A 25239-nucleotide genomic window follows, 5' to 3' on the forward strand; every position below is an offset into this window, starting at 1 on the left:
TGACGATTTGGGATGATATAAATAAATTTACTTTTAAATATTATTATTCACCTATCCTTCGTTCAATGAGAATAATAAAAATTTCATGCTAAGTATTTAAATACGTATAGATAGAATTTTTCTAACAATGATATTTGGCACGAGAGAAGGGACAATGGGTTCTTTATTACACTGTAACTAATATCAAATTGTTTATTTATATCTTAATCTTTCCTGTGGCGGGAGGAAGAACATTATGACTTGTCATCAACTGTTCAGAGGAGGTGTTTAGGACTCCATTTGGTGGCATTGGAGATAAACTATACCTGAAATAATAATAGGTTTAAAATAGATAACTGGGTATATCAAATGTTATTGTTCAAATCAGTGTTCTGGAGCCGGAGCCGGGAGCAGCAACATTTTTGGATTAGCTAAAAATGATTTTTTAAAGTAATATTATAATTTGGCAACGGTCTATTTCCATATAATAAACTGAAAAACTATTGTTACTTAACAAATAGACACACATCCTTCTACTTTTATATAGCTTTAATCAAATAAAAGCAAAATATTTTATATTATTTATTTTATCAAATTCAATAATGAAAAAAATTGATATATTAATTTTAAGGTAGGAGCCAGAGCCGGAGCCGGAGCTGGAGCCGAAGCCGCATCAAAATTATACGGCTCCGGCACCCTGGTTCAAATTATTAATACAAATAAGATAGATTTGATCATTGACTTTTAATCTGAAGAAAATCTATTTTACTCTAACCCTTCCTTAGATAAAATAAACCTCTTGAACTATTAATAATACATTTAAGAACTAAAAATTACCTAGATAAGTTACTGTTATTGATTAAGTTTTCTGATGATAAATTATGTAAATCATTTTCAATTGTCTGTGATTCTGCAGTTAAATCATTCCTAAATAAGAAAAAAAAATAGTTAAAATCAAAATAATATGAATTTTCAAAAATCTGCAAGTAGTATGTAAAGTAAAAGGCGAAGGATATACAAGCATTTCTTTCTTAGTGAATTATTTTTTAATCTAAACGTTAGTTATCTCCTTCTGATCGTAATTTTTTTATATTTGTCTAATTATGTAGGTAAATGTTTTGTAATAAAACGAAAATAACAAAAATACTTACTTAGGTATATCCGCTTTTACCGTATCAGAAGAAGTTGAGCTAAAGAGGTCTCTGAGAGCACTGTACTTGTCCTGCTGGGAAGAACTTGCTGCTGCTGCTTTGGCTGGGGCTGGCGTCAGAGTATTATATGGCGCTGGAGAAAGGGAAGAAAATGAAGAATTTTGTGACGAAACTAAAGGTTGAATATTTATGGAAGGTGGAAGAGATATTGACTGGGTTTGTTGCACTACTGGAAGAGTGTTACTGGTATTGGTAGTGCCTCCTGTAAAATCCCCAAAGTCATCATCGATATCATCCATAACAGAACCAACGTTATTTACAGCAGATTTGAATCTGTGCACAGGAGATTCTTCTTGAAAGGAAGCCAGCCTACAACCCACACTTTCTTTGGCAATCGATTTAATATCTGTATCCAGTGGTGATGTCATTGTGACTTGCCCATTATGATTCACATGACTGCTGGATATTTTTGATAATGATAATGCATTGTTTTGCCAGTTATTTACAGGTGCTGCAGGACTATACACAGGTTGACTAGATACAGCAAATGATGAATTATGATTAATATTAGTTTGTGGGCTGATTATAGGCAAAGAATTGTGATTATTTGATGAAAATGTATTAGAATTAGGCAGAGGTGATTGAGTGGCCCAATTTGTTGAATTGTAAGAAATATTCAATGATGATGGCTGCTTTTGATTGCTGTATGATACATTATTTGAAACATTAAAAGCCGATGGCGTAGAAAACCCTTGAAAATCTCCCCAATCATCATCAATAATTGATCTTTGAGCTGGGGGCGCAGGATTTTCATTTGCATTACAAAATTGACCCACATCACCAACAGGATTAATGATAGTAGCTGGCTGATATTGGATGCCGTTTGAAGGAGTTGGAACTGTAAACGCACTTTCTAAATTTTGATCTAGAGTTTTCCAATCTCGGGCTTTGGTACTGGGTTCATATTTTGCAGCTTTAACCTGAAATGTTCAAAATATGACGATCTCAAACAACCTTTTAGAAAATAGTAAGAGCTAAAGCTAAATGTTGGGGGATTCTAAACGATTTTAAGGGGTAACAATTCGAACTTATATGGATACACCAATTTAGGGTGAAAACTTTTAAGGAGGAATGGATAAAATATATTATATTTCCAAATTAGAGGGGTTTTCACCCATTTTCCGACCATCCCGGACCCTTAGATATCCTTGTGTTATGGTACGTATACACTGTGGAATTAAAAAGCTTTCCAACAAAAGCAAACCAAAAATTTACTGGATAATGTTTTTCTTTGTAAACATAGTTTATTTTATTATTTATAAAAAAATGTAGGTATTATTTCATCATAAACAAAAAAACAGTAAAAACGTGAGTCATGCAATCTTAAAAATTTTTAAGTGTCACAATTGAGGAAATTAATACTTAATATAGTTAGGTAAAACAAACAAACGGTCGGACACATATATTCTTCTACCTTATTATACACATAAAACAATACCTCTATTTGTTTAATATCTTTAACAGGAGGGCCTTTAAATCCTCGTCCATTTTTATTATTTGAATTCAGATCAGCGTAACTCATCATCAGGTCATCTAAATTTGCTGCTGGACCATTTCCCCCACCCCCTATATTTCGTCCTTTGCTCCGGAAGGACATTTGGTTGGTTTTTTGCGGTCTGAAACTATATTACAAGGTATTAAAAGTTTACTAAATATTATGAAGTTAAAAACATATGGGTCAAAATGGTATCTTAATGATCTTAGATGAATAAAATATCAAAATTTAGCCAAACAAACTCATTATTTTGGACTTTTAAACGTAATTATATAATAATACGCCCACCTACAGCCCAAAATAAGCACAAAAAGCATCAAACATAAATAATACGTCACGTCATTTTCTTTTTTCTAATATTTTTGTGTAATAAATGGCTTGTAGTATAATTAGGAATAAAACCGGTTTTATGTAAAAATTAAATATTTTTTATTACAATTTCCTTGTTTTACTAAAAGCCATGAATGTCATTTGAATGCCGCGGATTTTTTCTTGTGAAAAATATCGTCTTTGGTTAAAAACAATAACAAAGCAATTTTGGTCAATTTTCAAACATTCAGCGCGATGGTTGAGTCATAATATATTTTTCATTATTTTGTTCTTTTAAATTTGAAATATAATTAATTTTTTTTATATATTTTAGACAATCTGAAGTGTAGCAATACAGGTTTGTAAAGGGAAATATTTCATTATTTTTATAATTTATTTCTGCATAATTAAACAAAAACAATATCTGTTTGATTTTTTCTTTTTAAATCATTTAAATATATCACTGATTTAGTCTTCAAATAATATAAGATGAATTTATGTTTTTCTATGTGAAATTGTGCATAACTTAGCCATTTTTCATTATATTTTATAGATTTTCTCTATAAGCTAAAATTGTAACTAAATTATATATGTTAACTAAGTGCAGTCAATAATTTTTTTTGGGTGGAAAATGGTTGCAGCTACTTTAAAAAAGGTAGTTAAATAATAATTAGTTTATGAAAAAGTAATTTTATGGTAAAAGGTCCATCTAAATCACATTTGTAGTTAAAAAATTTTCTTAGAGTAAAATTTTCATTTCGAAGACGACATTATTATATTTATAATATACGCAGCATTTATAACAACTTTAAAAACATCGTTACGCGACAACCAGTGGACGGATTTTAGATTGGTCAACGGATTTGAATTTATTGCGACCAGGACTATTTTTTTGCCACCTTGGCCGACTAAATCGGCCAAGAAATAACCGGCTACGGTATTTTTAAACTTTACTTCTATTTTATGCAATTATTATCATGTCTACAACTCTAAAATCACCGTTACGCGACAACCAGTGGACGGATTTTAGATTGGTCAACGGATTTGAATTTATTACGACCAGGACTATTTTTTTGCCACCTTGACCGACTAAATCGGCCAAGGAATAACCGGCTACGGTATTTTTAAATTTTACTTCTATTTTATGCAATTATTATCATGTCTACAACTTTAAAAACATCGTTACGCGACAACCAGTGGACGGATTTTGGATTTGTCAACAGATTTGAATTTATTACGACCAGGACTATTTTTTTGCCACCTTAGACGACTAAATCGGCTGAAAAATAACCGAATACGATATTTTTAAACTTAACATGAAGAAAATTTGGGCAGATTATGTTAATCGGCCGAATCCGGCCGAAGTCGGCCGATTTCCGGCCGGCCGATAACAAAAACAGCTTGCTAATACTGTTCCAATTTGGTTACACTTTTAAGGGAAGGTTTATAAATGTCTTAGGGTTGGTTTTAGGCTTTGTTCCTGACCTCCATCAGACTCCCTAATAGGATAAGGATCAAACAACTAATATTCTAATATTATAGCTTCTAAAATCCTTATTTCTGAACCGATTTTTAAAAAATAAAGGTCTAGCAGCACAGTTATGGGACCTGGAAAACGATTAAAGCAATCGTTATATGCGTGGATTGAATCATAACAAAGATATTAAAAACCGCATGAAGATTTAGGGTTGGCAGAGTTATAAAATTAAAAAAAAATTTTAGCTCAAGGATATAAACTTTTCAGATAATTGGCAATTAAAATCCTTATTTGTATCATAAAAGGTAATAGCTGCACTATCATTCCAAATGTTATAGCCATTTTAGAGAATATTGACTGCACTTAATGTTAACATATGCTACGGGGGTTTCTTTGTCTGTAGACGAAATGACAGTGTTCTTTTTTTATTCATAAAGGCACAAGTTCATAAAAAAAAACTAGTCTTATTAGCGTGTTTAAAGACGGAATTATTCGAAAAAGATTGAACTAAAAGATGAAATTAATTAAAATGTTCTTAAAATCACGAAACCTAGAACAACCAATTTGGTATTAGAACAAAAAACTAATCCGAATTTTGCCTAATAGTTAATCTGTTCTTTAAAATTCATCTTTTTGGGTAGTTTTAAAAATTTGCAATTACGCCCCTAAATGCCTCTTTGGGTCGAGTCAATTTGAAGAGGGTAGGAGATCTACCCACCACATAATTTTGTTGAAAATAATGAGAAAAGAAAACCCAACCAATTTAGCGAAGACGAATTTGTTTTTGGAGTATAAATCATAAAAGTACCCTCCCAAAAATAGATTAACACTTTATTGGGACTCTACTGTAAAATAGAGAGTTAGGTCCGTTAGTAGACAGACAGATACATGTACTTAAAAGGATTTGTTCTTATTTTATTGAAAAATGTTGATAGATATATACATACTCGTCCTTGTTTTGTTTTTATTGTACATATTAAAGATAACAACACTCATATAAGAATAATAGTTGGGCAGATGATTGGAAATAATAGACTTTGATTGACAACCAGAATCTAGATAAGCATGTTTTTATTTTGATAAGAAAATCAATACTTTCTAAATCAACGAAAATATTACACTTAAAAAAAATATTCATATTGAGGCGGTTTCCTTTATAACCTAGCGTTCACAGAAACCATCCTCTTTTTGTTAAACCAGCAGCTGCGACCCTAGCATCTAGAAGCTCTGCATAAAAGGGGTAACGAAAAAATACTATATCCGTCCCGAAACTTAAATTCAAAGTAGTCAAAACGATCACGGGATCTATGTGAAACTTCCATAAAATGGAGAACTCAATCGGTTCAGTATTTTTGGAAATATGAAGCTAACACAAAAAAAACCTTATAACTTTATATAATTGGATAAATTAAAATAAGGTGAGGGGGGCGGTTATGAATGCCTTACCCCTGCGGGGCCATACGTACCATAACCTTAAACTAAATTATCTCTTATTTATATTTCCATTACATCCCTGAAAAATGTTAATACATGACCCTAGGGACAGTAAATAAGGAAAAAAAGAGGGTTATTGGATGCTTTATTATTGCATTGCACGTACCCAAAATCAGGGAAAGAGTTATTTTTTTGCAAAAGCCATTTGAAGAACTGTACAACATGTGTATCTCTGAAAAGGGATACTTCCATGATGTGCATTCAACGAGTAAAGAAATATTCAGAGTAACAATATATTAATAGATATAGTCATAAAAATGAAAAAAAAAATACCTAAATACTATTAATATGCCTAATTCTTCTAATTCATTTGTATGATTTTCAATTCTTTAAGTTTTTAGACAGTGTTCTAAAAAATTAAGAGGTTCTTTCAAAATAATCTTCCCTGATTTATTCTTTTTATAAGAATTGCTAACTTATTTTCTCTTTGACTCAATGTTATGTTGGATCTTTGTCTGTACTGCCCTACTTTTTGTTTCTCAGAGTATAACTCCCTGTCCCTGCCCAATACATAAGGGCATACACAAGTGAGAGAGAGGTCGACAATTTAAAGGTTTATTTTATTCCGTCGCGCTGCTAGTACCAACCATTCACAACCACTTACCAACCCCTCCCTATCCCTCTCTCCCCTCTCATAAAACCCTTATTTTCACTCTATTTTTTTTATTTCCCCTTATTCCCAATAAACTTCCCCCCCCCCCCATTTATTCGCGATGTTTTCATTATTTATTGCCTCCCCTTTGCTTAGACAAAGTACGTTCCCACCTCTTTTTAAACAAACACACACACAACCCTTCGTTCGGTTTGTTTCGTTTCTCATGCTCCTTTGATACCTTATGGTGTGCACTCTAGTATTCTCTCAACAGTAGTTTTACTCCGCCGTTTCTGAGATGGTTCTACAGTGTAGCAAATTGAAATGATTCAAATTAGCAAAAATATTATTCATCACCTGTTTACTTGACATTTTAAAATACCTAACAGTGATTCTTAAACATTTTGTTCTTTAATCTAAATCTAGTCGTTCTCAAACTTTTGATAAGCTTAACTATTTTTCTAAATTATTACTACCTTTGTCATATGTTTGGCCAAACTTTTTTTTGTATTTGTGGATATACAGAATTCTTGCTTAGTGTATTGTTTCTCTCTACAATGATTTAAAAAATGTTATTTCTAATTGTTACTATTGTTCTATGACTCTATCTAATTTTTCTTTGCAGTTATCGTATGGACACTATTCTCTTCCCCTTTAAACTGCATAGTTCTTTTAGTTTTACTTATATTCCTACTTCGCGCCTTCTCTCTATCTATTTTACTCTACTATACCTTACAGTGAGAATTGAATACAGGATATTATACCTCTCCTCCCCCCACCCTACCCCACTTCCCCAAATATAAAGGGTGTTCTATAATTACAGGTTAAGAAAAACTATTAAATCCTTCTCAACCCCTAGCATACGTTATCAAACTAATGGCGGCTGCACTCCTAGTATCTAGAGGCTCTTTATTTATATGAGTTAAGAGAACATAAAATAGCCTAAAACCATCAAAAGTACTAGATCTTAAAATAGACTACCAAAACCATCGCGGGACCTTTAAATAGCTTCCTTTAAATGGAGAACTCAATCGTTTCAGTGATTTTTCTCTAAAAAAGTCCTCAAATTTAACAAGGATTGATATATTTTTTCTTCAAGATTTTTTCAATATCTTAAGAAACAATTTGAAGCCAATTTAAGCACAAAATTTTGTATGAACATTTGCTTACCTTCATTTAAAGTACTTCTTTTTATTGCAGATTTGCAAAAAAAATTTCGCGCATTTTTGTGTTGACACCCTTTCAGGACAAGGGTGATATAAAGGAGAGAAGGATATTGTGAAAGCTCGGGTTTAATTGTGTAGAGAGAGAGGAGGAGACGAGTAGAGTGTAAAAGAGAATATATATATATTATACCAATGTACATATAGTCGGAGAGTACTAGCATGTTCTTACAAAATAGCTAAAATAGGATAGTGTAGATCATTAGCAATAAAGAAAGGAATTACTGTATTGAAGTTTATTATTCCTGTTTTCTGTACATAATGGACTTTATTTATTTTAAACTAGCAGCTGCGCTCCCAGAATCTAAGGACTTTGTATTAAAAGAGGAATGGAGTAGGCAGAAAAATAGCCTAAAACCATCCTAGATTTTTATCTAAAAATAATATAACCTAAAATCATCCTGGAAGTTATGTGAAGTTTCCCTAAAAAGACTTAAATCAAAATAGAATAGCCAAAAAAAACTATCCCGCGATCTAAAATGAAGAACTGAATAGGTTCAGTGGTTACCGAGATTTTAACGGACGGACAAACAAAAATAATTCATATAATTTTTTTAATTCTCTAAACCTCCACAATTAATTTTTATTATTTGTTACCTTTTTTCTATGTTCAGTGAAATTTTGAGATTTTGATCTTTTAATTTTCTTAACAATTTGTTTTTCAGAATAAAATGGAAATCCCAATCTTTTAATTGGGAAAGTCTCCCAAACTTTGATAAAGAGCAAAAATTAACTGTTTCGCGGGATTATTACTTCGAGGGGGGGAAAGTCCCATTTCCATGACCCGGTGTTTGTTGTAATAATACACATCTATAGCAGACTAACTGCCGTGCACAGGAATGAAATACGCAGACTCCGGCTCCACACTGTTTGTCAGTCAGTCAGTTTAAGTTACACTCCCTACACGTTTCAGCAAAGGGATTAATTTTCATCTATCAGATATAATACACATACAATCCATAGTTAATATAGAGAAAATTGGAATGGAATTATTTTACAGTGATTTTATACATCAAAACACATGTTTAATATACGTGTTTTAATTTAATATGTAACAGAGTGAAATGTGATTAAAAATGTTGAAAGGAACCTACCGCTATCGTTCACCATCAAACAATAATAATGAAAAAAATATTTTTTCTTGTGGAATTTTGTGACGCAATCCGCCGCGATAAAACGTCAACTCCCCTTAATTATTGTGATACCTCCTTAAAATTTATATCTCTACAAATTACATACAACATACATATATACAACTGATAAAAATTGCTAAAAACAGATGATTCACGGAATTACTAAGTCGAGTAAAGTTCTTTAGTTTCAGTTTGTTGGGATTATCAGAGAGAAACAGACATTGCTTTAAAAAATACTCCTTCTTTCTCTCTTGAATTCTCCTTTTTTACTTGCAAATGTGATGCAACTCAAGAATTCTAATTACTTATAAATAATACAAAAGTCAAACAAAAAGACACAAAAGTGAAAGAAATAAAAATGTATCTGTGTAGTATAATGTGCATTCTTCGTGAAAAACAGATTGTTAAGTTGTGATATTCTTATTCTCTTTTTCTAACAAAGTTTCTGCCAACTAATATCAACAGTTAGAAACTAAATATTAGCAAAAAAGTGAATATTTGCACATTTTTATACACACAAAGCATTAAATGTGTGAACCTTAGAAACATAAATATAAAAATATTAGGGAAAAGTGATTTTTTTAAATTGTACTTTTGGACATATAAGCAAATATCATTGAATTTAAAAATGATAACTTTAATTTGAAGATAAGAATTTTTAGTGAATTTAAGACAGTGATCTAATTTCAAAAAAAATAGGTATTATACTATTTAGTTATAAAAATGAGTTTATTGTCTTTTTAGACATTAAAATAAGTGATATAATTAAGAAGCAAAGCTTCTGTGTATATATATGATTAAACCTTGGTTGCATGAGTAACGACGGTTAGCGCAATGCAAGCTATATTGTACGTTCTGTACGGGTTTGCCATATTTTTCCTTATTTACTGGTCAGTGCTCTGGGGCATACATCTGATGGCGCTAGTGTACGGGTGAGTACGTCTTTTGTTGTAGAATAGCGTTGCTCCTCTATTCTTTATAATATTTGGCTATCCGTCAAATTTGTCTGTAGCTTAGGATTTCGATGACAAACGAACCGATTAAGTTCTTCATTTTAGAAAAGCTTTAATAAATCCATAAAACAATAAATAAATAAAACTACACAATAAAGTTGAGCATGTAGTTGGTTTTAGTTCATTTTTCTGTCACTGCCATACGAACGAACGCACATACCCAAAATATAGAACAGATGAAATTAAAAGCTAAAATATTTTAATAATTCTAAATACTCGTATTACAAAATTCACATAGGTGCCGCGAAAATTTAAGGGAAAGGGAAATATTAAAAATTAAAATTAATTTGTTGCGTGATTTGTATCTGCCTAGGTACCTAATAACTTTTTATTTTGATTACATATGAATTTTTAAATATTTTAAATTGGGAGAAATTTTAATTTTGTAATTGACTTAAACAAATATGATACATTTAGGAGCGTAGCTACTTTAAAACTAAAATATCTATGTTATTACGTCAGTTCGACCAAATTCCTCTATTTGCCTAAAAATAATGGCTAGTATGTTGAGATTTCTTAAGACTTTTAAAACATGTTTTGTGTGTTTCTCAGGTGCTATTGAAGATAGACAGCTTAGATTTTAGTGAATATTCCTATTGTACCTATATATGCATCTACTTTATGCATTATTAAACTGTTTTTAACCTATTTTTTAATCATATATCAAAAATATACTATGACACCAGTAAAATCAGACTGCAGAGCCCAAATTTGAATTAAGTCCCCAATAAACTTTTTTGGGGGGATTTGAAAATTAATTTTATATGTTGCTGTGATCATTTTGACGGGAGCAAAAGCAACTTTTAGTTTGGGATTAAATTGTTTCTTACAGAACAATTTAATATGATTCAGTTTATATCAATGCAATAATAAAAAAAACTCTACTCTGTTCGATGGAAATAATTTTTTTTTAAACAATCAATTTCAGTAAAAAATTTAACATAATACAATAAAACTCATAATGCTAAAGTTAAACCAATAAGATTTCTTGTTTCATTTCAATTATTTATAATTTCCAAAAGAGTGTTTTCACAAAGTGACTTATTTACAATGTAGTTAAATAATTTTTATTTAATTAAAATGAAAAGAATGAAAACTATACACGTAAAAGATACATACTTTTTAAAAATATTTTTAAAAAATAAGTTTGAATAATCTTATTTTATATCATATTTGTATATGTGTCAAAAATAATTTTGTTGTATTGCATAAACATTTGTTGACATCATGTCATCTTGTCATCAAATTTAACCCTTTACAGCCAATTTTTATGTGTTTAAAATAGGTGAACGAACACAAACATGTTAATGTTAATTCATTGGTATATTGTAAAGATTTAACTTTTTAGTTAATTTTTATAGTAAAATCATAAGGCCTAATTTTACTCTATACCAGAATACAATATTTATGAAGCAAAACACTCTAAAAGCTACGAATTTTACCCAAATAAAGAAAAGACCTTTTGCTTTGGTCAAAATGACCACGGCAACAGTAAAAATTAATATTTAAATCCCCCCAAAAAAGTTTATTGGGGACTTAATTCAAATTTAGGCTCTGCAGTCTGATTTTACTGATGTCATAGTATATTTTTTATATACGTTTTAAAAATAGGTTAAAAACAGTTTAAGTCCGTCTGTCTGTCGGTCATGCTTAAAAAGACAAAAACCTTATTATTTCAGTTTAAAAAGTGCTTAGTTTTACTGAAAATTATTTTTGTTTATTATGTTTTCAAATAAGTTTCCTTAATTTATGTTTTTCATAACAATTAAAATCTCATGTATAGCGCTTATTTAAATTTTTCCGGCGGGCGTGGTTCAAAATCTAGTTAAATCTAGATCCCTCCCCCCCCCCTCCCCCATTCACTCGCCTGACATGTCATTATTACAAGAGTAAGGAAAGGGTTAAATTCCAGGCCCGATTATTATGCCGGTTAATAGGGTTAATATAGAGTCAACATTTTCATGAATTTAAATTAAATAGAGTATAATGAAATAATAACTAGATATTTATCTTATCGTATTATAGACAGCTTTCCGCGGATATTAAAATAAAGAATTATAAGATTAAAACCCCTCGGGGCTAACAAAACAGGTGTTAATTTTATGATATTTTTAATTTAATATATGTGGAAAATTGTCTCTAATTCGAAGCTATGCACGATTTTGCTAATCCGGTTTTAATCTATTGGATAATAATTGGTTTCGAAGCATTACCTGGAATAAAAATTATGCTTATAATCACAAAAGTATATCAATACCGGATTAAATTCCATTTGGTTTTGATTGTCTAAAATTAACAAAAATGTTTTATTTTCCCTATAATGACCATTCTATTTTTCATTGCTCCTTCATATAGACGTACATGTTATTAAAAGCGAAGCTTTTCTATAATTAGGGTCGGTCAGTCCGTCCGTGCGTCCGTCCGTCCGTAACGGATAGCTTTTTTCGTTAATTTAGGCATGTTAGAATTGTCCTATCGATTTCAAATTTTTCATGGTGATTCCTTTAGTAATTAGGTACGATTTAGAAAGCGTAGCAACTTATAATCAGTACCATAATGTCCGTACGTCCATTTTAAACATGTTGATTTTTTTACTTTTTTAACAACACATTTTTATGTGATCTAATCATCCGATTGATCTGATTTTTGGTAAATTGATTCCTGGGACAACAAAGTATAATGTTATTAGCGAAGCAACTCTATAATAAAGTCCTAAAAATGTAAGTATGTCCATCAACATAATCCTGTATAAAGCAGTTTTTCAACAAATTTACTTACAACTTTGCTTCGACTCTTATATATTTATATTCTGATTATTCAGTTCTGACACTAAATAAGTGTTAATGTCTGTTTGTCCTACTGTTTCAGTGCTTCGCTTTTATGGATGTTGTCATCCTTGTTGTATTATAGCTTGGTATACATATTCAGGGGGTTGTTATCAACATTTTATTGGGGAAAGGGGTGATGGGATGCGATAACATAATACCTTCTGGTCATCAAACCATTATAATTTCTGTTTTCTAAAAACCTTTGGGCAATAGGATTTGTATTATTCAAAAGGGAGGCATATTTCTTCTGAAGAAAATTTTACTTTATTATAATAGACAGGTAGTATATTATTTTACAGAAAAGTGTAATGAATATTTTGTAAATGAAATGATAAATGTTACACAGTACCTAATCTTATAACTTTTGCTTTCAAACTTCTCACATTTTTTTTACTTAAAAAACTACCGAGCAAAATTTTTTTCTCTTGAATTTCTTTAGTGCAAATTCGTATTCTTTAGGTATATTCTACAAAAAAAAAAGTATTTTAATTATCACTACTCCAAGTACCTCAACTCAAATGCACTTCATGCAACTATCCCTCTTATTTTTCCTCCAATTTTTATTAATTTTCTATAATTATTACCCCCTTCCCAATGTGTCATTATCACTATGAATCTTAAATGTGTGACATGTTACTTAGATATCGAAAGTTTCACCTGTTTTCAACTTAATACATGTGATAAGGATAAATTATCGAGAGAGAGGGGATAATGCGCTGTTTATTACACTAGTCTTCAAAGTTTTATAATAATGTTTTCTTATTCGTTGGCATATCAACTTTGGGGACTTTTTGTTGAATTTTGATTGGTTGATTCATTAATTTGAGTGTTTAAACGTTTCAACCAATACTTTTAATATACAGACAGGGTAATTTTGTGTATCATAATTGGGGATGTACATCAATTTATCTGCCATTGTCTTATTCCTTTATATCAATCCCTGAAAATTATATTTGCTGTTTGTTTTTGTCAATATATTTTAGTATCGCATCTTCTCTTAAACTGGCATATGTCCGTTCGTCTGTACGTCCAATTCCAATGCTAATTTTCACATGGAAATTAGGTTCCTATGTAACGTTGCCATCTTACTGCCTCCCTTTCAATTACTCCCCTGCCTTAATAAACATAATTGCCCTTTCCTTATTATTACAAAATATTAACATGAAATGACACTTCAGTGCATTCCTTTTCCGATAAAAATTATGATATGAAACAGGTGTTTTATTCTGATAATTATCTTCCTATTATATGAAAACATGTTTTTATTATTTTTCTATAGAAAAATTTTAATAATTCTAATTTATAGAGTTAATGCTTTCAGCAGGTAAATAACGGAAGTACCTTAATAAATTCTGAAATTGATATTTTTATGAAAACTATTCAAATAAAAGTTATTATAACTATGCTAAGATCTACATAATGACATTATACAGAATTTGAATCTATCACGTAGTTTTCTATTTGTCATTGCAGTTGTTTTTAAGTAGGTAATAACGATCCTGCTAAAAACTACCCAGTAAAAGTTAATTTTTTCATAGATTTTTCCTTAAAATGATGTGAACTTTATTCTCAAAAATTTAAAGCTCCTTGATTAACTTAATTGAATTACCAAAAGCAATATTATTTAGGCTAAATACCTAATGAAATTAGATTTTAAAATCATAAAAAACCTAGACTGCTTTTTTTTGCTATACTATATATTTAACTAGCGGCTTCGCCCCTAGCCTCTAGGGGCTTTGCCCCAAGAGATAATTTAAAAAAAATTGAGATGCAACCACTAATTTGAAACTGATTTTAAAAAATTGAGGGATTTTTTTTTTTGTGGGTTTGGGAGTGTCTCACCCTCCAAGAAAATAGCCTAAAACTACCACAGGACCAGTAGGTATATTCCCTGAAGAGTAGAATCCAATCGGTTCAGTGGTTACCGAGATCGTAAGGGACGGACAGACAGACATCATTCTACTTTGTAATATAGATGACATGAATGATGTTATAAATCTTATATTTGTATATATTACTTGAATAGGATGTTCTGTGTATTATATAAACATATATAGATGCACTAATCTTCATAAATACCATGGAATTCACCAATTATAGACCAATTATTTACTAAGTATATTTGCGATTACTTTTATTTAATGAAATCTTCCAATTTTTAACATGTACAAAACAGCCTGCTTATTTGCTTCAAGATCCATGTCAGATCTATATAGGAAATAAATGTCTATAAATGAGCTCAAGTCTTCCAAAGAATATATGTTTAAAACTCATAGTGCTCCAATAATCCATAATAAACTCCCATTGACCAGAACGATAAGACCCATTATTTTACTCTATTAAAAATAAATTCATTTTTTTCATTTCATGTTGCTATTTACATTATATTGAAGTATTTAATTTCTAATCATGAAAAAGAAAATTTAAATTTATAATATAATAAATTTAAGAAAACTCTGTTTTAAAAGAATTCGATTGTGGCGACACTTTGTGTGTTCAAATATTAAACTAAAATTGTAGTAATCATATTAACCCTTTGGTGATGGTATTGTAAAGAAAAAAATATAACTTAAAAAATCTTTTTAAAATCATTTAAATTATTAAATATTTACTTTCTTTAAATAGTAATGCCGGGTGAGGAAAATAGATTTATTGAGAAATAGATATGCATATAGAAAACTAGCCAATAGGGAGATAGTTATATCGAGCAAACTCTAGTAAATAATATTTACCTATATGATTCAATAAATATCATTTTTGTACGTTACTAATTTTGATAATTGAGTTTTGTCTGGGTATAAATGAATAAAAAGATAAATTATCTTATACTTTTACTATTTAAGGTTTCAATTTCAACCAAATATTACAAGAATGTTTTAAACATGTTTAATAAGTCAACTTTAGTGTATAATGATTATATTTAAAAAACATGATTTTTTATAAATACCTATTGTTTGCATAAATCAACTATAAACTTTTTAATAACAACCTTTTCATTAAACTATTTCTTTGATAATTTATTTGAATGTTTGGTCAGGTTAACTCTAATGTTAAATATGCATTTAATCCAATAATCCGTATTCACTCACTCTACATGTAATATGTAATGTCACATATTTAAATCGATATAATAATACTAGGATGTTGCACCAGATTTGCACGTACTCTAATAAAGTACTGGCTAAAATAACGATACACCATCCTCCCTCTTTACCCCATTATTTTCTATTTGCTTATCACTGTTTGAAAATAAGATATATTGAAACTTTTAATACAGAAATTGTTTTCATTTACATGATAATTTAGATTAACAAGAACAATTATGTTAAAAACAAGCCATAAAAACAAGGTTTTGGTAAATCAAACTGCCTAACATCAGGAGGTACATTGTTCCCCAAATTTTTATAATAACCCTTTTTTATTCGTTGGCTTAAGAACTCTGTGGTCTTTTTTTGAATTTTCATTGGTTGGTTAATTAAGTTGAGTGTCCAAACATTTCAACCCCTAATATGAATCTACAGAGGGGGTAATTTTATGTATCATCATTGGGGGATGTACATCAATTTATCGGCCATTGGCTTATTCCTTTAGATCCCTGGTTTTAATATTTTTTTTTTTACACTGAGCTGGATCTTTAAATCATTTTAGTGGTGAGCCAGATCGGGGTGAGCCAACTTTCCACCAATGAGAGCACAGCATTTTATGAAATACCGCGCTGTGATTGGCTGAAATCGGCTCACCCCGATCTGGCTCACCACTAAAATGATTTAAAGATCCAGCTCTGGTAATTTGAAGTGTTACCTATAAAGCTACTACATTACTCAGACGAACAGACTTAACAGACTTGCTAATACTAGAGACTAAAATAATTTTTAACTATCCTAGGCATAAAACATAGCAAAAAGGCTTCGCTTAAATGAAATAATATCATACTTATCCTTTTTTTCTAACTTATGCATGATATACCTATTACCATAGACGTCCAAGCTTTTTTTAGGGGGGGGGGGCCGCAAATTTTTTTTACCCCCCCCCAAAATTGTTTTGGGGGGGGGTAAATACCCCCAGGGTGGGGGTAAATTTTAAATGGGGGGGGGGTAAAATGAAAATAATTTTTGGGATGCCTACGGCACCACCAAATTCGTTTTGGGGGGGTAATCGCCACTTTACCCCCCCCCCTTGGACGTCTATGCCTATTACATAATCAAAATCTTAATATTTCTTGATATTTACCTTATTTCAAAGAAACCACTCAGACGACGTTAAAAGTTGATTTGAAAATTTTAAAATGCGTTTATTTTTTTGAGTAAATTCAAATTTGACATAAAAATCAAGTAAATTCGCATATGTTGTAGTTCCTTCCCAGTAGAAAATTTTACAGTTAACAGAAAAGCTTTATTTATCCTATCATATAAAGTATTAAGGTTTTTTTGTCTGATTGATATTTTAATAACTACTGAACCGATTGAGTTCTATATTTTAGGGAAGATTCACATTGGTCCTAGGATAATTTTAGGATATAATAATTTGATAAAATTTTTGGGACGGTGTTATGCTATTTTTTATTTCAAATGCTTTCCCTATAAATATAAAGGCTTTATATTCTAGGGGCGAAGCTGCTATATTTATATGTTTAAATTTATTTTTAAAATAAGAAACAAACAATGATTTTAAAAAAGATGTCTGAATGTGCTCATATTTGATTTCCAAATCTTACACATCATTGATTATGTACAAATATTTGAATTTTATTTTATGCATTTTCAAAATCATCTCCCAAGTTTGTAATGTGCAGTTGTAAAGGGATAGGAAAATTTTCTCAAAATATTTAATTTTACTTTTATTCTGAGAGATCAGAGAGTGCTTATTACACTAGTCCCCAAAGTTTTATAATATCGTTTTCTTATTTTTTAGCTTAAAAACTTTAGAGACTTTTATGAATTTTGATTGGTTGTTTCATTAAGTTGAGTGTTCAAACGTTTCAACCACTAATTTTAATCTACAGAAGGGGTAATTTTGTGTATAATCATTAGGGATGTACATCAATTTATCGGCCATTGTCTTATCCCTTTAGATCCCAGATTTTTATCAGAACCCTAATTTGAACCATAATACAGAGGGTCTTTATTTTTTGACAGTTAATGTCAAGAAATCAAGTAATAAAATCATTTATGCCTTAATAATCATAAAGTCTTTACTGGATACCCATTAAAATGACATTTTACATTTTGAAAAATACAATTATATCAGGGATCTAAAGGGATAATACAATGGTTGATAACTTGATGTACATCCATAATGATGTTACACAAAATTAGATTAAAATATTGATTGAAACGTTTGAACACTCAACTTAATGTACTAACCATTCAAAATTCAATAAAAGTCACCAAAGTTGTAAAGCCAACGAAGAAGAAAGCTTTATTATGAAACTTTGGTGACTTGTGTAAGAAATAGCCCAGTGTCCCCTACTTCCTTGCATAAAATAATATTTAAAATTTTTATAAATACATTTATATATAGGTAGGTACAAATTTTAAGAAATTGGTATGGGAGGGGGGGGGGGGGAGAAAGAAAAATAAATATTATAAATACTTGATAAGCGACAAACTTTATCAAAATATATCGACAGTCCAATGACGGCTTGATAAGAGCTTCACTTCTAAACCATTTTTTTAAAAGTATAAATGTACCTAACTACTTTACTTATCAATTTATCTGATATTTATCAAGATTTGTCTGTATTAGTATAAAGTTACAGTAGCACATATGAAATCCACGTGTGTTAAGTTTTGTTTCTAAGCTGTGGCTTAGGGCAGAGCAAAAATTCATAATGTAATATGTAAACCACTGCAGTCCTTCTTGTTTTTAGGACATTTATCTTACCACCAAAAAAGTATAGAGCAGTGGCGTGTGGTGGGGGAAGGGCGGGTGTCAACATCTTCCTTAAAATTGAAATTGGGAAGCCCCCCCCCCCCTTTTTTTCTCCCCATTTTTAAACTACATGGTATAAAATTCTTTCAAATATTTGCCTTATATATGTAGTTTAAGAGTTTGAACAGTAAAAAAAATATGCTGTTCACTAAATTAAAGTTTAAATGCATTTTGTGCAACTACCCAGGAATAAGGTATAACCAACAAGCAAAATAAATCTAAAATAATATTTGGGGAGCAAATGTAGAGGTCGTCAATTTTACGATGTGTTGCTCCCCAACGACAGCTGAAAAACACGTATAGGTTTCGTGATTTTTTTCCGAATTAATTTCGTTATTGGTAGAGGCTGGCAACTACCCCTTTAAATTATTTCGTTACAATTTTTTTTGTCAACAAAAAATAGTTCAAGTAAAATAGAATTTTTATGACATTACAAAACATCTAGATTTGATTAGGGAGCAGTGTTTTATGTATTTAAATTGGAGAAAGCTAAAACATTCCTTTTCATTATTAAGAAGCAAATATATATACTCCTCTCATATTTCATAAATATGCAATTTCAAGTTTATATCAGCGAATCTACTCGACAAGTTACCTTTTTTGTCCATCCATCTGATTTCTTTTTTAGGAAGGGTGTAGAAAAATCGCCTAAAATAATACTAAGACTTAGAATAAGAAATAAGAAAAAATATTGTTAGAACCTATGCGAAGCCTCTCTTAAATGGATAACCCAATCGTATCATTTTCGAGATAATAACAGACAGACAAACAAATCCTACGGATATAAAATACGTAGATACATTGACAGGAGAAAATTTTTCGTCAATTTAGGTTGCTAAATTGGCTTATTTATTGGCCAGTTTGTTTATCCAGGGGAGATGGGGGGATGGGGAGTATCTTTATTTTAGCCAGCTGGGAGTATCACTTTATTAGACTTCATGAAAATCTGGTGCAACATTTTATTGACAATATACCTATCAATTTTTACTATTTACTTTTTATAGGTATCTGGATTCATTTTTTGTATTTGATATGTGACACATTCTATATGTATGATGAAACATATCTCTCTGATATGCATTTATCAGTGTCTTTCTCCAGGGATCTAAAGGGATAAGACAATGGCCGATAAAGTGATATACCTCCCAAATGATGATATTCAAAATTACCTCTCCTGTAGATTACAATTAGTGGTTGAAACGTTTGGACACTGAACTTAATGAACCAATAAATTAAAATTCAATAAAAGTCCTCAAAGTTGTTAAGCCACCGTATAAGAAAACTTTGGGGACTGGGGTAATAAAAAGCCCAATGTCCCCTCCCTTCTTCCCTGGTCTCTCTCACAACCAACAGAGCTGAAAGATAAACAGTGACTAATAAAAACAAGATATTATTACATATTTTTAGAATAGAGTAAGATTTTGACAGGCGACTTGACTATAATTAAAGCATTTTCTATACCTTTAAAAACAACGTTTATTCGTAAATTGAGGCACACACACCCATGAGCATTATAGTTAACCAACCCTTTCAGTAAGCGTCTCTTGTCTTAAAGTTTTATCAGTACAGCTAATGAGCTTCATCTTTTTATTGGCCAAGGCATTTTCCAACTAATCATGATTGGGCTGAGAATGGAGCCAATTACCTTCCCGTAACGCCCATACAACAATTTTTATTAAGGACTGTCAGTCAAAGGTCTTTCAATAAAAGATACATTAATGCTAATAAATTAACTTCAGTATTTGAAAACCAATGTTAATTATCTAATTGAACTATCCAATATGAATTCCAGGGTGTAAGGGGACATTGGGCTGTTTATTACATAGTCCCAAAAGTTTTATAGTAATGTTTTCCTATTCGCTGGCTTAACAATTTTAGAGACTTTAATTGAATTTTGATTGATTAGTTCATTAAGTGTCCAAATAAATCAACCACTAATTGTAATCTACAGAAAATTTAATTTTGTGTATTATCACCCTTTAAGATGTATATCAATTTATCGGCCATTGTCTTATCCCCTTAGATCCCTGTTGCATACAGACATGAAAGAATATTTGTATATCTATATCTATCTATTGAACAGATATATTTCATAAGAGACTATCAAAACTATATATAGATGCTCACTAACATGGCTAGTTATTGTAAAAAATATTTTATTTAAAAAATCAGTATAAGGATTACCTTAACAAGGAGAATCATTTCCATTGCAAGGTTAATATTCAAACTGTTGGCTAAGAACAAATTGATTGATATTTTTCAGAATATATAATATTTCAATGACATTTAGTTCAGGGGGGAGAGGACATTTGGGCTGTTTATTGTTTAGTCCACAAAGTTTTATAATAGGGCTTTCTTATTCGTTAGCTTAACAACTTTGGGGGACTTTATTGAATTATGATTGGTTTGTTCTTTAAGTTGGCTGTCCTAACGTTTTACCCACTAATTGTAATCTACATTAAGGGGTAAATTTGTGTATCATCATTGGGAATGTACATCATTTTATCGACCATTTTCTTTTTTAGATATCTAGTTACTTGAAAGTGTAATACTTAAAAATGAAAATAAAGCATCTTTGTTAGTCTGAACGGACGAGATCTGGTGGTTTATGTATCTTTATCCTTATCACAATAAATAGTGAGAGAGAGCCTAAGTAAATATGATATTATATTCAGTGTTATATTAATATTGACCCTCACCGAAAGGGCGTAATATGTAAGGTATACAATGGTAAATCTATATCCTATTTAACTAAGGGGGAGGTCATTTTCTAGTAAATTCCGTAAAGGTGTGTAAAGTAGGGTTGGGCCGGATATTTTTTTGGCCGGATACCGGATACCGGATATCCGGTATCCGGCCGGATATCCGGCCAACGCCGGATATCCGTTAAATATCCGGTTATCCGGCCAAACAACCGGATATCCGGCCGGATAACCGGCCAAATCACTACATAATAAAGTATCAAAAAAGGATATAGTCCCTTTGGTGGCAACGCACCTTAAGGGGCGATTCGTTGTATTTTTAAAATTGCTTTTAATAGGTTATTTTAGGTTAGGTTAGGTTATATTTGGTTAGGTGATTGCCCCGCAGGGTTAGACAATTGGCCCCGCAAGGTTAGAGTCCCCCGCAAGGCGCTAGAAATAGGAGCAAAGCTACTGTGAAAATACGAATAACCGCTCCTTAAGGGGCGTTGCTACGAAAGAGACTATACCCGCAAAAAAAAATTCTTCATAAACTGATGTTTTATATTATACTAGCGGCTACTCCCCTCGAAGTCTCTAGGGGCACTTAAGGTTAGGAGGGAGAAAAGTCGACCTCATCCCATTTTGAATTTGTGTTCGTTCAAAAGGGTAAAAAAAATATTTTTTTGGGGAGGGGGGTAAAGACACCCTCCCCAAAAATAATTAAAAACCTTCCCAGGACCTATAAGAAGCTTCATCGTAAAGGAGAACAATATCGGTTGAACGGTTAGCGAGATCCTTTGGGACAGACAAAAAACGCTTACTACTTTATATAATAGGATTAGCAACTGCGTTCCTAGTATCTAGGAATATTAGAAGGGACATGAAAGTGCAGAAAAATAACCTAAAACCTTACAACGACTTTTTTATAAAAATTAAACAGCCTAAAACCACCCTGGAACCTTTAAGAAGCTTCATTCTAAAGGAGAACCATATCGGTTTAGCAGTTAGCAAGATCCTTCGCTACAGGCAAAAAAAGCTTACTACTTTATAAAATAGGATAAAATTAAGGTTAAAACTTAAAAATTAAGTAACTATTAAATGATCTTTCTTCTTAGCAAATAAATCTAATTAACTATTACTACCCTCAATCTGTAATATCAACCCCTAACGGTTGGAGGATGGGCGGGGAGGTGGCGTTGAATGCCTCCCCCCCCCCTCTGTTTTTTTCTATCCCATTTTCTGTGTATAAAAGGTAGAGGGCTATAACTGAGTGACTTTCAAAATATGGGTATGACACATAACTGAGTGTTGAATTTTTTTTAATACCTCTTTTCTGGCGGGACAGGATGCCAGCAAATCTGGTAAGGTCATTCAGGTAAAAAATAAAAATATTTTTTTACTTAAACAAAGCATTTCATGTTATCTAATACTAAAATATCCTATAGTCGTACATCCTCATATGTAATATAGGTGTTCAAGTAGATTTCAGGTTCCAGGTCCTGAACCTCCAGGTCTCCAGAAATCTTTAAACGGTTCCTGTGACAACAAATTTTTACTTGAAGATTTCAAATTTTAAACTTAGGCTTTTTTAAATATCTTCATGACATATTACAATTTCATAAAATCCGTTGCCGTTTACCTGCCAACCGTCGGTTTTCGGCTGGCAGCTGCCAAGTACTGCTGCCACTGACAAAATTTATGTTTTGAGATTTCTAATATAAAATTTACATAAAGATAAACATTTTCAGAAAAAATTGTTCCTCTAGCTTCAATAATAAGAAAATTACAGCCATTAAGATTAAAAAAAACAGAGATTTTGTTGTAAAATATAAAAGATTATATTGCCGGATATCCGGCCGGATAGTTTAAATATCCGGTATTCGGCCGGATATTGAAAATGGCCGGATATCCGGTCGGATATCCGGCCACACCGGATATCCGGCCCAACCCTAGTGTAAAGGTGTGTGTGTTATAAGGCCTAAAAATAGAAGTAGAACGATAAGGTGCTCCCTATTGTTCTATTCAATAGGGAATACAAATATATAGAGCACCTTATCGTTCTACTACTATTTTTAGGCCTTATAACACACACACCTTTACGGAATTTACTAGAAAATGACCTCCCCCTTTGTAGATTAATATTTCGGGGACTTCTGAACCAATAGATTTCTTCTTTTAAATGAAGCTCTATATAGTTCCCAGGATGGGTTTAGGCTATTTTATTTTTAGAATTAAAGTCTATGGTTTTAGGCTATTAAGGATGGTTTTAGGCTATTTCTATTAGTCCTTACTTCTTCGTTTTAAATAAATCTGCGCAGTGGGGGGTTCAAAATAATGTTTGATTTTTAATAAAGTTTTCATAGCTATTTAATTGTATAAGATTTGGATTGTTTTTAATGCTTTAAACATTCTACTTTTTTGTATTTACAATATATCCAACTTTCAACATCAAAAAACAATATTTTATAAAATGTCACATTTTATTTTGTTGTAACTTTTCAATGAAATTTTGTAAGGTTATAAAGTAAAAGGTACAGTTTTCTTTTATTTGTCATAAGTGAATGTCATTTTTAAGACTAGGATTGGGTTGAGAAAAAAGTAATTAGGATGGAAAGTTATTTTATGAAGCCAATGTTTACATCTAATGTAAAAAAAACCAATGATGATACTATGCGGTATAAGCAACTTTTTAATTAGTCATCTAAGACTTGATTATTTCGTTAACTACATAGACATTTTGAAATAAATATTTAAATATTTATTCTCGTCTGTTTAAGGAGAGAATTTTAGGATAATTTTACCTATCTTCAAATGCCTGTAGTTTTTAACCGATTTAACATTTGATAAAATCTGATAAGTAAGAATTAACAATATTCTATTTTATAAAATGTTATTTTGTTTTCAAATATATAAAGGCCAACAGGAAATGAAAGTTATTATTAAATTCTTGTTATTTCCCAGTTAAGGTCTATGAAAAGTTTTTCTTAAACCTATCAATACCACAAGTTAATATTTTAATTTGCATCTAAAATATAAAGTGGATTGATGTCTGTCTGAAGCTTAAGATTTCAGTAACCGCTGAACCGATTGGATTCTACTCTTTAGGTAATATATGTAAACAATGTGTTCACAAAAAATTCTTTAAAATACAAAGATACTGATCAAACCCAGTTTATTACATCTTGGGGCAAAGCCCGTAGAGGCTAAGGGCGAAGCCGCTAGTTACAATAAAAAGTTAATTGACATATTGCCAAACGTCCATAGCAACATCCTAAAGACAACCAACCTTTTTACATCACGACCTCTGTCAACTGCACTTAGTTTTTTGTCACGCCTGCTTATGGACCAAGACATTCTGACTTTTGTAAGGCATCTTATAACGCATGGCTTTTCAAAGTCTTAGTGATCTATAGGGATAAGAACTATTGCCGATAAATTTATGATGATACACAAAATTACTCCTTCTGCAGTGGTTTGAACAAATCTTCCAAAGTTGTTAAGCCAACTAATAAAACTTTGGGGACTAGTCTAATATATAGCTCAATGTCAGCTCCTAACGTAGTTTTAACGAGATGTACTTTACCCAAATAATTTCTTTCCAAATCTATTCATTTGACCAATTAAGAATAATGGAATTGTACATGGTCTCTTATTACATTTCTATTCTTTTTCTTGGTACTATTACATTATAAAAAGGATGATAACACCCACAAAATCGAAGCTTAAGAATTTGATATTGAAGTAACAGAATTTTACTTGCAAAACTTACATTTTTCAAGCTTATAGGTACCTTACTCTTACAGGAAAAAAGGGTAGAAGTTGATGACATAGGTGGCTGTGGTGGAAATTGTTTGCTCTGGTTCTTGGCAC

The 25239-nt window shown here is 31.1% G+C and overlaps 2 protein-coding genes across 2 annotated transcripts in view; one reads left to right on the forward strand and one right to left on the reverse strand.

Moving 5' to 3' along the window:
* Nucleotides 1-196: 196 nt before the first annotated feature.
* LOC145314951 (uncharacterized) lies at nucleotides 197-2818 on the reverse strand. Its single transcript, XM_080155025.1, has 4 exons — nucleotides 2629-2818; nucleotides 1131-2110; nucleotides 817-906; nucleotides 197-305 (listed from the first exon to the last, which is right to left on the reverse strand). Exons 1-4 carry the CDS (start codon nucleotides 2785-2787, stop codon nucleotides 197-199), a joined length of 1338 nt encoding a protein of 445 aa, XP_080011151.1. The 5' UTR covers nucleotides 2788-2818.
* Nucleotides 2819-8449: 5631 nt separating this feature from the next.
* GlcT (ceramide glucosyltransferase) overlaps nucleotides 8450-25239 on the forward strand; it is a 144743-nt gene continuing 127953 nt past the window's right edge. Inside the window, exon 1 of the mRNA XM_080154608.1 lies at nucleotides 8450-9845. Coding sequence (XP_080010734.1) covers nucleotides 9748-9845 — 98 coding nt within the window. The 5' untranslated portion in view covers nucleotides 8450-9747. The remainder of the gene's footprint in view (nucleotides 9846-25239) is intronic.

This window comes from Acartia tonsa, chromosome 3 (assembly GCF_053477335.1).
Source record: "Acartia tonsa isolate MP-2025a chromosome 3, ASM5347733v1, whole genome shotgun sequence".
In the NCBI taxonomy this organism is placed as follows: domain Eukaryota; kingdom Metazoa; phylum Arthropoda; class Copepoda; order Calanoida; family Acartiidae; genus Acartia; species Acartia tonsa.